The following is an 11463-nucleotide window of genomic DNA, read 5'->3' as shown; positions in this document are numbered from 1 at the left end:
AAATTTTAAATTAAATTAAATAATTTTAAAAAATTGATTGATGTTAATCGAAAAAAATTAATTACCTAACCTAACATTATAAAAAAAGTCAAAATCAATTTTGATCTACCTATGTGTTAGAAATGAATGCGGATAAATTGCACAAATATCAAATTGAAGAACATAGTAGAATCATCATGAACCAAATTACAAGTGTTTATAAGTATCATATTATATTATAATCGAAAATGTTAACTAATTTTTATATTATGATCATTTACGACAACTTATTTGCAAGTTGTTTGGTTGGATGTATTTTTGGGTCTAAAAATAGTATAAATAAGTAATTTGACCTTAAATTTATGAATATTATATTGTTAACGCTACAAAAAAAATGTTAAATACTGTTGGATTATTGTTGGATCTAGCATCGAATATTAGCGACAAGTTTACTGGTAAATTTACTAGCAGATTTGGTAATAAATTCGTAGGATACAAAGATTATCGTCGGATTTGATATTTTGACAGTAAATTCGTCGGTAATAATTAGAGGAAAAATAAGAAAAATTGGCGTTGAGATAACCGTAGAATTTATCCTCCAATAAACCTAATCTAAATTCAAAATGTGCAGTCATCTCCCTCACTTTTGAGAACACCATTCTCTCTCCCCCATTCTCCTCTCTCTTCTGTCTCCCCTACAACATCTTCTGGCAGCCCCTCTGGCCACCCTCCCCCAATCTTCTCTAAAGTTTGTGTCAAGTTGTCTGGATCATGTTTCATTGCCTCAAACGAAGTTGCTCGCTCCATCTGTCTCCACCACCGTTAGAAGAGCTGCCACTATCGCCCCTCTGTCGCCAGAGCTATGTCTCTCTTCTGTCGTTCAGATAGGTTGTCCTTATCCCTCTCCTTATTCTATTCTATTTTCATTTTTTTAATAAAAACTCTAACCTCTTTTTTGTCCTAATCCCCTTTTTTGAACCACCATTCAGGTCCATCTCTACTTCTGGTTCTTCTTCCTCTGGATGCTTCATTTCTCCATTCAAGTAAATTCTTCACTATTCCTTCCACAATTTTTATCATTTTGCGACTACTTTGTAATTTAGATATCATTCATTTACAATGTTAAAGGATTTTGAATTGAAAAGATTATCTATTTCAGCGATTGGGTATTTAGATAATAATTATTCTAAAATTTATACAAATGATAGTACTAGTATTGTTAGTTACTGTTGCTTGATATTTGATGCAAATTATTTGTTAAAATTTTGACCTTAATGTTAATTTTATGTTATGGTTAGTTTGCACTATCCTTGTAATTTGCTGTGTTATGGTTAGAATTTTTTTTTGGAATTGTCTATTTGATTGAATATGTGCTACTTGTTCTACATGACTTATTTATGAATTATTGTGCTTGTTATTGTTTAAATTGCTTGTGTTTATCGAGTGTGGGGAGGTAACAGAGGCAGAGGACATGTTGAATCTTAGTGATACCCCTAAGTTTCAATCTAGATTATGGCAAGAAAGAAAAAGAATCGAATTTAAAAAAAGGAAAAAAGTTAGATCAATGAGTGAAAGTTAAATTTAATAAAAAGGTAAGTCACGCTAATGGTTTAAATTGGCTTCTAGGTTTGGAGATTGAGTTGTGACTTAAGATATTTAGAGCCAGTGTCTCGTTATGTAGTTGTCTTTGATTTCAAAATCCTATTAGAAACCGTTAGGTTCTCACTTGTGATTATTTACTTCTGTTTTTTAGATCTCAGCAAATTTTTAGCGATGACAATTCACATTGGTAAGTTTATTCTGTTTCTTATTTCAACTTTAGTTTTAGTAGTTTTCCTTTACTATTATTGTACTTTTTAGGTTAGGTTTTTTAGAAAAGAAAACTCCATCTTAACATTGTACTATAATATGCTAGGAATCTTGAAGAATAGAGGGAATAAAAATCGCGAAATAAAAGCGCAACGCTCGAGAAACGAGTTAACTTGCGTGCTAAGAAAGCTACCGCTGTCAAGTGTAAAGTAACCCAAAACAGGAACAGAGAGTCAAAGATACAAAATAACGAGCTCCTGACTCAGCCTGCAAAGTCAAGACTGGCCGGAGAATATACACATATATATACATATATATACATATCCAAAACACAAATGTACATAAACAAAATACTGCCTCTCCATACACCTTTAGGAGGATCAAAAAGAATAAGTTATGTGGAGAGAAAGCTAAGTACATATATATACATTATAGCATAACAAAATAACCCTGTAACCACTCTGCTTCAAGAGTCCAGACGCCTAACGAGATGCCTCTCGACCTGCATCTGAAAAACAACAACATAGTATGGAATGAGAACCGGAGGTTCTCAGTATGGTAAATGTGCCACACACATAATATATAAGGTCATGTGAATGCCAGAGTAAATCCTAGAACGCCGACACTCATATTATAGAGCTTAAAGTATTAAACAGAAGCCATAAAAGGTGGTTTTCTAAGATTACCTAAACTTGACTTGACTTAACCTTAAATCTAAACCCCATATTGCCGTTCCTCTATACCTCCACTTCCTTCAGTATTTCACAGACAGTTAAACAGATATAAGCAAGCACAAGAAGGTTACAAATACAGCAGGTAACAATTACACATTTAACATGGAAAATATAGTTAGGCACACCCAACTAATGCACAAGCAAGTAATTCAAGTAATATGCAGATGATGCATGCCTGTCCTATGGCTGATGAGGCTCATCTGTCGGTTATCCAGCCAACCCGACAAGTCTGAATTGTCCTTAGACTGTCCCCCGACGTGCATCCCCAAGAGTCTATGCATAGATTTATCTCAAATAATCAATATTACTCAATGGGGGTAACACTCCCGGGAATTTATATAGTGCCCGGTCACACTTACGTCGTAGGGTCAACAGAATATCGAGTTTTCAACCTGGTACACCTGGTGGCAAGCCACGGCACTTAATTCAGGGAACCTCGTATCTCAGATCATTAAATTATTCAAGCCATATAAATAATTCAATTATAATTCATCAACATCCACATCATTCTCAATCGCATCTCATTCATCATCATACATCAATCATATTCAATCCTTATCTTTCATTATCACACATCCCATTCCGTCCATCAATAGTTCCAATTCAAAACATAATTCATTCTTTTCTAATTGAATCAAACTTAAAACATGCTCATTTTCTTAATAACTCAAAATCAAACCATATAACCTTTGAATCTAAATCTTTTTAAATAATCATCTAAACAAAATCCCTAATTTTTATAAAATTTCAGCAACATCTCCTCTAAAACTCGGACTTTGCCACCCTTTTCGGGTCCAAACCTGCATTCTTTTCAATTCAACATACGCTTCCTCATCATCATAACAATCACCACAATAAATCTACCTCAGATCAACAATTATACTCATACAATATTCAAATCCAACAACCAAATTCAACTAAGAATCATAGTTCACAAATCCTAGGCTTTTAACACAAAATACCTCTTTTTTCATTCAAAATTTCCGTTCCAATTATTTTCAAACCTATTACCACCAATCCAAATTGCCAACAATAATCCTCAACAAGCTCCATATCTTTTCATCAATTATCATTCAACCAAACCAAAATATAGCCATACAATCAACAATTCAATCACATATCCTTTCAAAGATCCAACTAGCAACTAATATCATCTTACAAACAAATCACCAAACCAAACCAAGCATATTCATCAACCCATTACTAAACATTAAATATACACCTGCATTCCAACTTATCCTATGGTCATCTAGCCTAAGTTTTCACAGAACATTATATATTAAATGCAAGAAACCTAAACCATACCTTAGTCGATTCCCAAGTATTATTCCAAGACAATTTTTCTAAAAGAACACAGCCCTCAAAACCTCAACTAATCCGCTTCCTCCAAGTTCCAGTATTCATCATTTCGAGCTCCAATTATTTATTTACAACCTAATACACATTTATAACACATATATACCCAATTTAATACTCAAAGCTCAAATTCAATAAAATTAAAATAGAATTATGGTTTCCTCACCTTACCAAGCTTCACATAAGCAAGAGTGAACGTTTTTCTCAAGCTAATTGGATCCTAAAACATCAAAAGAACAAAGAAATTCAATATCCCCACTTAATTTTTCAAAATTGGGGGAAAAGACAGAAAAACGAGTTACCTATGAAATTGTTCCGGTAGAAACGTAGAGCTCGACGCGGTGAACGTGTGGCCGCAAACGGTACGGCGATCGGAGCTCGGATGGAGAAGTTACGGAAAATTGAATTCACCGTAAACGTGGGTTTCTCTTCTCCCTCTTCCTGGAATGCTTGCTACTTCGTTGAGGAAATGAGAAAAAGAAGAGCCCGTGGCTCTTTTTAATGGGTTGGTCCGGTTGGACCGATGGCCCAGTTTGAGCTCGGTTCAACCGGTTCGGTCTATACGATCCAATTTGGACCGTTTTTTTCGAAATTAGTGTCAAAATTCTTATTTCGATGAGCTCTATTCCAATTTGATATAATATTCGCATTTCTATTCTTCTTTATTAAAAATTAATTTATTAACTAATTTAACCGGGGTTTACATTTACTGTTTATTATTGATTATTAATTTATTACCTCTGTAATTCTTTTATCTTTTTTATTTTTTGTTTTTTTTTAATTAGACTCTCTTTAGTTGTTTAAGATTTTTACAAAATAATAACTTGACAGATTAAGTTCTATCAAACTTAATTGAAGAACTAAGATTGAATTTTGGGTAACTAAGACAACTTATTTATTTTTTAACTTTTAGAATTATCTCAGATGATTAATATTAACGATAGTTGACATTTTTATTGGTTATGATGAATTAGTATTTGATTTGGCTATTGTATTGCCTTAATTTATGGCAATGTATGGTTGATGTTGTAGACGATAAATTAGTTAATTGTTAGTTAGTTAATTGGTGTATTTTAAATATGATTTTTCTACTTAATTGAATTCTTTTTTTTTAAATAATATACTTTGGTATTTAAACTTGTTTGTAAACTTTCAACTAAAAATTATATACAAATTATTATAAGAAATTGTAAAATTTTGAATTTTGTTAGTTTAAAAATTATTAAATTTAAATATTTATGCCGAGAAAAAAATTTGACGGTAACAAGCTCCAAAATTTCGCAATTAAATATTTATATCTATCGCTAAATCTGTCAGTAATTAACGACAAACAAAAAAATTTATCAATAAACAATTACCAACGAGATTTATACTGTTAGATTTATTCTGACACTAAATTCAAAGATAAACAGGTTACGGACGTATTTTTTAATAAATTCATCGATAAATCTGACTACTTTATTGTAGTGCAGGAATTATGAATTGTAGTTAGTAAATGTTAAAGAGAAAATTATAAGATTTTTTTTGTGTTATGTCTCCATATTTATTTTGTATGCTAAGTTACTAGTCACTCTTTTGATTAGAGAATATTGATTTGTATTTTTTGATATCCTCTCTTTGTATTTTGGATTGAGTAATTACACTATTTGGTCTTTGTATTTTGGATGTATATTAGAATTTAGTTTTGGTGGAGTATCACAAATTATTATTTTATATTTCTATGTTAAAAATTAATTTTAGTAGAGTGATTATCTATTTAAGATTTTTTTAGGAGAGATTTGAGTTAAAATAAAGTAGCATCACTAATTACTATTTTATATCTCATTAAAAATTTGGTCAAAATAAAGTGGTTATCCAAATTTATAATTTTGTTATATTATATTCACTACAAGAAACGTCGTTAAAATCGACGGTCAAATCGACGGCTTAGCCGTCAATAATATTGAAATTCGACGGCAAAATAGACGGCGCAGTTGGTCGCTATAAAGCTTGTCGATTTTTCAAAATGCTAATAAAATCGACGGCTTTCATGGCCGTCGATAATAATTTAATAAAATCGACGTCAGTTCCGTCTGTAATATGGGTGTGAGAATTTTGCATTCTTAATAAAATCGACAACATTGCCGTCGATATTATTATTTAAAATCGACGTCCTCTTTGTCGATAATTGATTCAATAAAATCGACAGCCTTTGTGTTGATATTTAACTCAATAAAATCAACAACACTTTTGTCTATAATATGTTTAATAAAATCGACGACAAGGCCGTCGATATGTGCTTGAATAAAATCGACATTTTTGCCGTCGATTTAATTATTTAGATGTGTCTATTTTAACTTTTAAAAACGACAACTTTATCGTCGATTTTAATAGTTATATGTTTTTTTTTTCTATTTGAAAAATAGTAAACCGTTAATACAAATAAACTTTTAAATATAAAAATAAAATTTAAACAGAATATTAGATAACAAGACAAATAAACTTTTAAATATAAAAATAAAATTTATACTAAATAAGTTTTATAACACAGATTTTGATATGATAGCAGTTTTTCTTCTCAATAATGTACATGCTAATTGAATTTGTTTTCCCATAATATACAGGAGTACCATAAATCTAATAACAAATGATGCATCTAATATTTTTCTGCTCACTTCCCAAACTACCCTTGTCTTCCTTCATATTTCCAAAGCCATCCTCTTCACCATCAATGTCCAAGTACGCAAAAAAAGCTATAGAATATCACTACAAAAATTAGATCTATTAGATCTAAGGGTACTCTCTTCTATATGCATCATTTTCTTCACGTGAAGTAAAATTTGCCTTCTTCCTTAGCAAACAACAAAAAGTAAAGAATGGATGATTGATAATGTTATTTTTTTTATCATGCATTATATATATTATAAAGAATAAAAAATATGCAAATACTTTTCTTGTAGAACAACCCTTTCCTCATCTAAATTAGATTCAGATTTCTCTTTCTACAGCTTTATAAATTTTATCTCATATTTATCAAGTTTTCCAACATCACTACTAGATTGGGGTCGTGGTGACTAGCTAGCTGCGATAATTTCCATAAAGTTCAAACTTAAGTGGCAACAAAAAGATAATAATAATAATAATAAAACAGAATATTCAAGAATCAAGACAATTATTGGTAGCATGCCCTACACTTTCAATTCGTATACTAGATTCGTTTTTCTTAATTTTTTATTATAAGCTATGGTCTATCTGAATCATGAGGGAAATTCATCTTTATGATATATTGTTTGAAGAGTTTGATAGATATGAGTGTTTGAAATTGCAGGCTGGATATTCTTCTCCTACTCATCAAGATGCTATTAGAACTGATCTTGGTCTATCTTTGGCAGAGGTAATTCATCATGATTATTGTTGGTGCTAGCAAATTAAACTAACCATGGATTTGATCTAATTCTGCTCCAATTTTGGGTATGACTGCAGTATTCTTTGTTTGGCTCCATCTTGACTTTCGGCGCCATGATTGGCGCCATAACAGCCGGACCGATTGCTGATTTGATTGGTCGAAAAGGGGTAAGCTAAGGGAGATTGTGATTTTTGGCATTCAAGGTGTTCAAGTTGTTTATGTGTGGAATGTTTTCAGGCAATGAGGGTGTCAAGTGCCTTCTGTGTTGCAGGCTGGCTTGTCATTTTCTTTTTTGAGGTTCTTTTTTCTTCTTACAAAACTCTTACACACTTTTCTGACACAACTTTTTTCAACTAATTTGACATTTTTTTTTAACTTCCATGCAGGGTCCAATACCTTTAGACATAGGGAGGCTAGCAACTGGATATGGAATGGGATCTTTTTCATATGTGGTTGGTTTCACTCACATTCATTCTCTTTTACTTGTCATTGTCACTTTTTGGTACATTCTTGGATCAATGTAAATTTGTATTTTAGATACAATTCACTATTTACTATTTTACTCTATCAAAATGTTATAAAATTGAAAAAATAAACCTAATAATAATCATAATAATAAAGCCTTACTTACAAAAATTCCATTCAGGCATTTCTTCGAACATGTGGTGTGCAGAGTTTAAAACAGTAAATTTCAGTTTAATCTAAGCAACATTCAACCCAGTAATTTCAGAAAGATACAGCCAACAACAATTTCAGTCTAGAAACACAAGTTTTAACAAACCTAGGCCTAACCAAAATTTCTAAAAACAGAATTAAAAAGCAGTGAAAATAAAGAAAAGAAAGACAGGGAACAGGGGAAGGGAACCTGCATTGATGAAAGGAGGAAGAAGAACGGAGAGGCAGTGGGGTGGTGGTGATGTCGCGGTGGCACAGAAGGTCGCCGCCACTGGTGGTTGCTTGTCGGTGCTTGAAGACGCGGACAAAGGGTGACTCCACGAACAGGGGTGTCGCACGAAGGAACAAAGAAATGGAGAAATGGGGAAGAAAGAGAAGAAGGAAGAGAGAGAGGGTAGGCGATGCTGGTCGCCGGTGGTGGTGTCGGACGGAGGCGGTGTTGAAGAGAAAGCGTTTTTAGTGATAAAAATACCTAGCTTGAATTTGGGGAAGACATGCGTTTCTGAACTTTGGAAGCAGGAGTTGAGAAAATGTGTTTTTAGTGATAAAAATCGACGGCCTGTTTGTCGATTTTATTCAAATTTATCGACGGCAAAGGTGTCGATATTTTAAATAATAAAATAGACGACAAAATCGTCGATTTTAATATAAAAAAAAACAATACACATAGCGTCTATTATATAGATTAAATTTAGATCGTTCATTCCATTTTAGAAAGTAATCTAGATCGTTCAAATTTATCGACGGCAGGGTTGTCGATATTTAAAATAATAAAATAGACGACACATTCGTCGATTTTAATATAAAAAAAACAACACATATGGCGTCTATTATATAGATTAAATTTAGACCATTCATCCCATTTTAGAAGGTAATCTAGACCGTTCAAATTTATCGACGGCAAAGTTGTCGATATTTAAAATAATAAAATAGACGTCATATTTGTCGATTTTATTTTCGACTGCTGGTTCGCCTATGCTACGACAATAATAGGGAAATAAATTAATGCATTATAAAAATATCGACGACTAGGCCGTCGATTTTAATATTTTTATTTTTAATTATTTTTTTAGTAATATCAACAGCAGGCCGTCGAAAATTATCGACGGCAGAAATAGTCGTCGATTTTTGCCGTCGATAAACACGCTTTTTCTTGTAGTGATTTTAGTAAAATATTTAGTATTTCATTAGTGTCAATAATGTAAATTTTGCATTTTCATGGACATGCTCTATTTTTTGACAAACATTACTCATATCTATTCGGTATATATAATAAGAATATAAAAAAGGACTGATATTTAATTTTTTTCCTAAAATACTTTTTGTTATAATGTAATATAAGATTTTGTCAGCATATTTTTTAAAAGTATATTTTAAGAATACCATAAAAAATATTTTATTAAAATTAATGAAAAATTATTTTTTAAATATTTCTAATGCATTAAATATATAAAAAAAATCTATAATATTAAAAACTTAAATTCAAAAGAATCTAGATACACTAGTTAGTATATATAAGTTTGTTGACATGAAGGTCTAATACACATTGTTGCATGCAAGTCTTTATCTCTGGTTGAATTATATAACCTCACCTAATTTTGGTATCATAATATTGTAGAAGTGAATAAATTCTAAAATTTCCATTAGTTTTCATGATTTAAATTATATTACGTATTTAATTTATTATTTTAATTCCATCTAAAGTATCGATTTTTGACGATGTGAAAAGTGAAAACAATATATTTGACACTAAATTTATAACATACCGGAAACTGTTTCTGTGCTATACTAAATAATGAAAGGGTATACAAACTATATACTATACTTTATCTTAAACATTATAATGCCACATATGTTTACTAAGATTCTTATGCTTGATGATGCATCAAACATAAATTTACATGCTACACGATGAAGGAGCTTTCTTAGGAGAAGAAAGTATAATCTGGATCTTGATGGACCAAGAAATAAATAAAAATAGTCAAAAGTTTAAGGGCCAGTTTGCAAATAGTAAAATTTAGTAAATGGGACAAATTTGGATATATCCTTCTTGCAACCTTTTTTTTTTTTTTTTGTCTATTATTATTATTATTAAAATTATTATTACTATTATTCTTCTTATTATAATTATTAATGTTATTAACTTATTATCATTGTCCTTATTGTCAATGTTACAACAATAATAATAATATTAGGGCAGATTATAGGCCTAACAAAAATAATCCTAAAAAATTAAAATAAAAAACTGTATTTTAAGCCGTAATTTAAAGGCATATATTTAAATTTTTTAAATAAAAAATTGTTAATTTTATTCGAATATGATTATTATTCCTTGGTTGTTATATATTTATCTATTTAGCCAATATATTGGCTCAGTTTGGGTAAACAACTTAATTAAATTACTTTTGAAGAAATAGTTTAAATAATAAATATTTATATTAAAAGTAGCTTATAAATATGTTATTTTGTGTTTGATTTTTTAATTCTAAAAATACTTATTTTAAGAGAAAAGTGATAAAAAAAATTTTATTATGAGATAAGTCATTTTTTTAACTTCTCCTTAAGCATCAAAATAACTTTTTAGAAAGTTGCAATTTTGTTTTGAAAATTGTACCAGATATTAATACTACACTTTTTTATAAGTTAAAAGTTAAAAAAATTAAAGTCACTTATGAATCTATCCAAACGGGTATAGCGACTTTTAATTAAGATTCTTAGTGCATGTTTGGGCGCCATTATTTTATTAAAAAAAGATCTTTTTTCAATGAAAAAAATCTTTTTTTATTTTTTAACGTGTTTAGCAAATTTCTAGTAGTAAAAGTAAAAGCACTAGTAAAATAAAAAAAAGATCTTTTTTGAGAAGCTGTAATTTACATCTTTTTTTAAAAGATCTTTTTTCCTTAAAAAAAAAAAGATGTTTTTCATGTAATAAATGAACAAAAAAGTACATTTATACTGTTATACCCAAACATAATTAATAGATAAAAAGACCTTTTTACATGAGATATCCAAACATAAAATTACTTTTACTTCTCTATAAGACCTTTTAAAAAAAGATAACTCAAAAAAATATCTTTTTTTAAAAGCTCACCCAAACAAGCCCTTAAAGGATTAGTTTTCTTCTTATAATTAGTATTTTGTTTCAAAACAAAATTAATTATTAATTCATTATTTACTATTATTTATTAACTAACTTAATTAAAGTTGATTAAAAAAATTTTAATATGTAGTATTATTCTTATTAAAATTATCTAATTATATTTATACAACTTAAACTTTTAGAAGAGATTATTAATAATATGTTATTGGCCAAAAATCTTATTATAATGACTCTAGAGTCTAGATAACATGATGTGAATATATTTTTTTTTTACATTAACTTTAGGTAAAAAAAATTAGTTCTGACATATAATTGAAAATTTAAAATACAATTAATAAAAAAAATTTATCTATAAGAAGAATTATTAATGAGATCTAATCTAGATATAATAAGAAATAAATTATATAAACAGAAATTTTGCATAA

The 11463-nt window shown here is 29.7% G+C and overlaps 1 protein-coding gene and 1 long non-coding RNA gene across 2 annotated transcripts; one reads left to right on the top strand and one right to left on the bottom strand.

The window, feature by feature from the left end:
• On the bottom strand, window positions 6388–8500 carry LOC110264354. Its single transcript, XR_002350429.1, has 2 exons — window positions 8129–8500; window positions 6388–6623 (listed from the first exon to the last, which is right to left on the bottom strand). It is a non-coding gene; the product is annotated as an uncharacterized LOC110264354 (long non-coding RNA).
• LOC107605888 (sugar transporter ERD6-like 7) lies at window positions 7102–7802 on the top strand. Its single transcript, XM_016307827.1, has 4 exons — window positions 7102–7251; window positions 7341–7430; window positions 7501–7560; window positions 7650–7802. The coding sequence occupies exons 1-4, from the start codon at window positions 7117–7119 to the stop codon at window positions 7785–7787; spliced, it is 423 nt and encodes a 140-aa protein (XP_016163313.1). The 5' UTR covers window positions 7102–7116; the 3' UTR covers window positions 7788–7802.

This window comes from Arachis ipaensis, chromosome B07 (genome assembly GCF_000816755.2).
Source record: "Arachis ipaensis cultivar K30076 chromosome B07, Araip1.1, whole genome shotgun sequence".
Taxonomy (NCBI): domain Eukaryota; kingdom Viridiplantae; phylum Streptophyta; class Magnoliopsida; order Fabales; family Fabaceae; genus Arachis; species Arachis ipaensis.
Note: the sequence above shows the minus strand (reverse complement) of the source record. Positions and strands in the feature narration are given on the sequence as shown.

Coding starts and splice junctions, on each gene's coding strand:
- LOC107605888 (XM_016307827.1), top strand. CDS start 7,117: ATGAGGGAAATTCATCTTTATGATATATTGTTTGAAGAGTTTGATAGA. Junction 7,252..7,340: donor TTGGTCTATCTTTGGCAGAG/GTAATTCATCAT, acceptor GTATGACTGCAG/TATTCTTTGTTTGGCTCCAT. Junction 7,561..7,649: donor TTGTCATTTTCTTTTTTGAG/GTTCTTTTTTCT, acceptor ACTTCCATGCAG/GGTCCAATACCTTTAGACAT.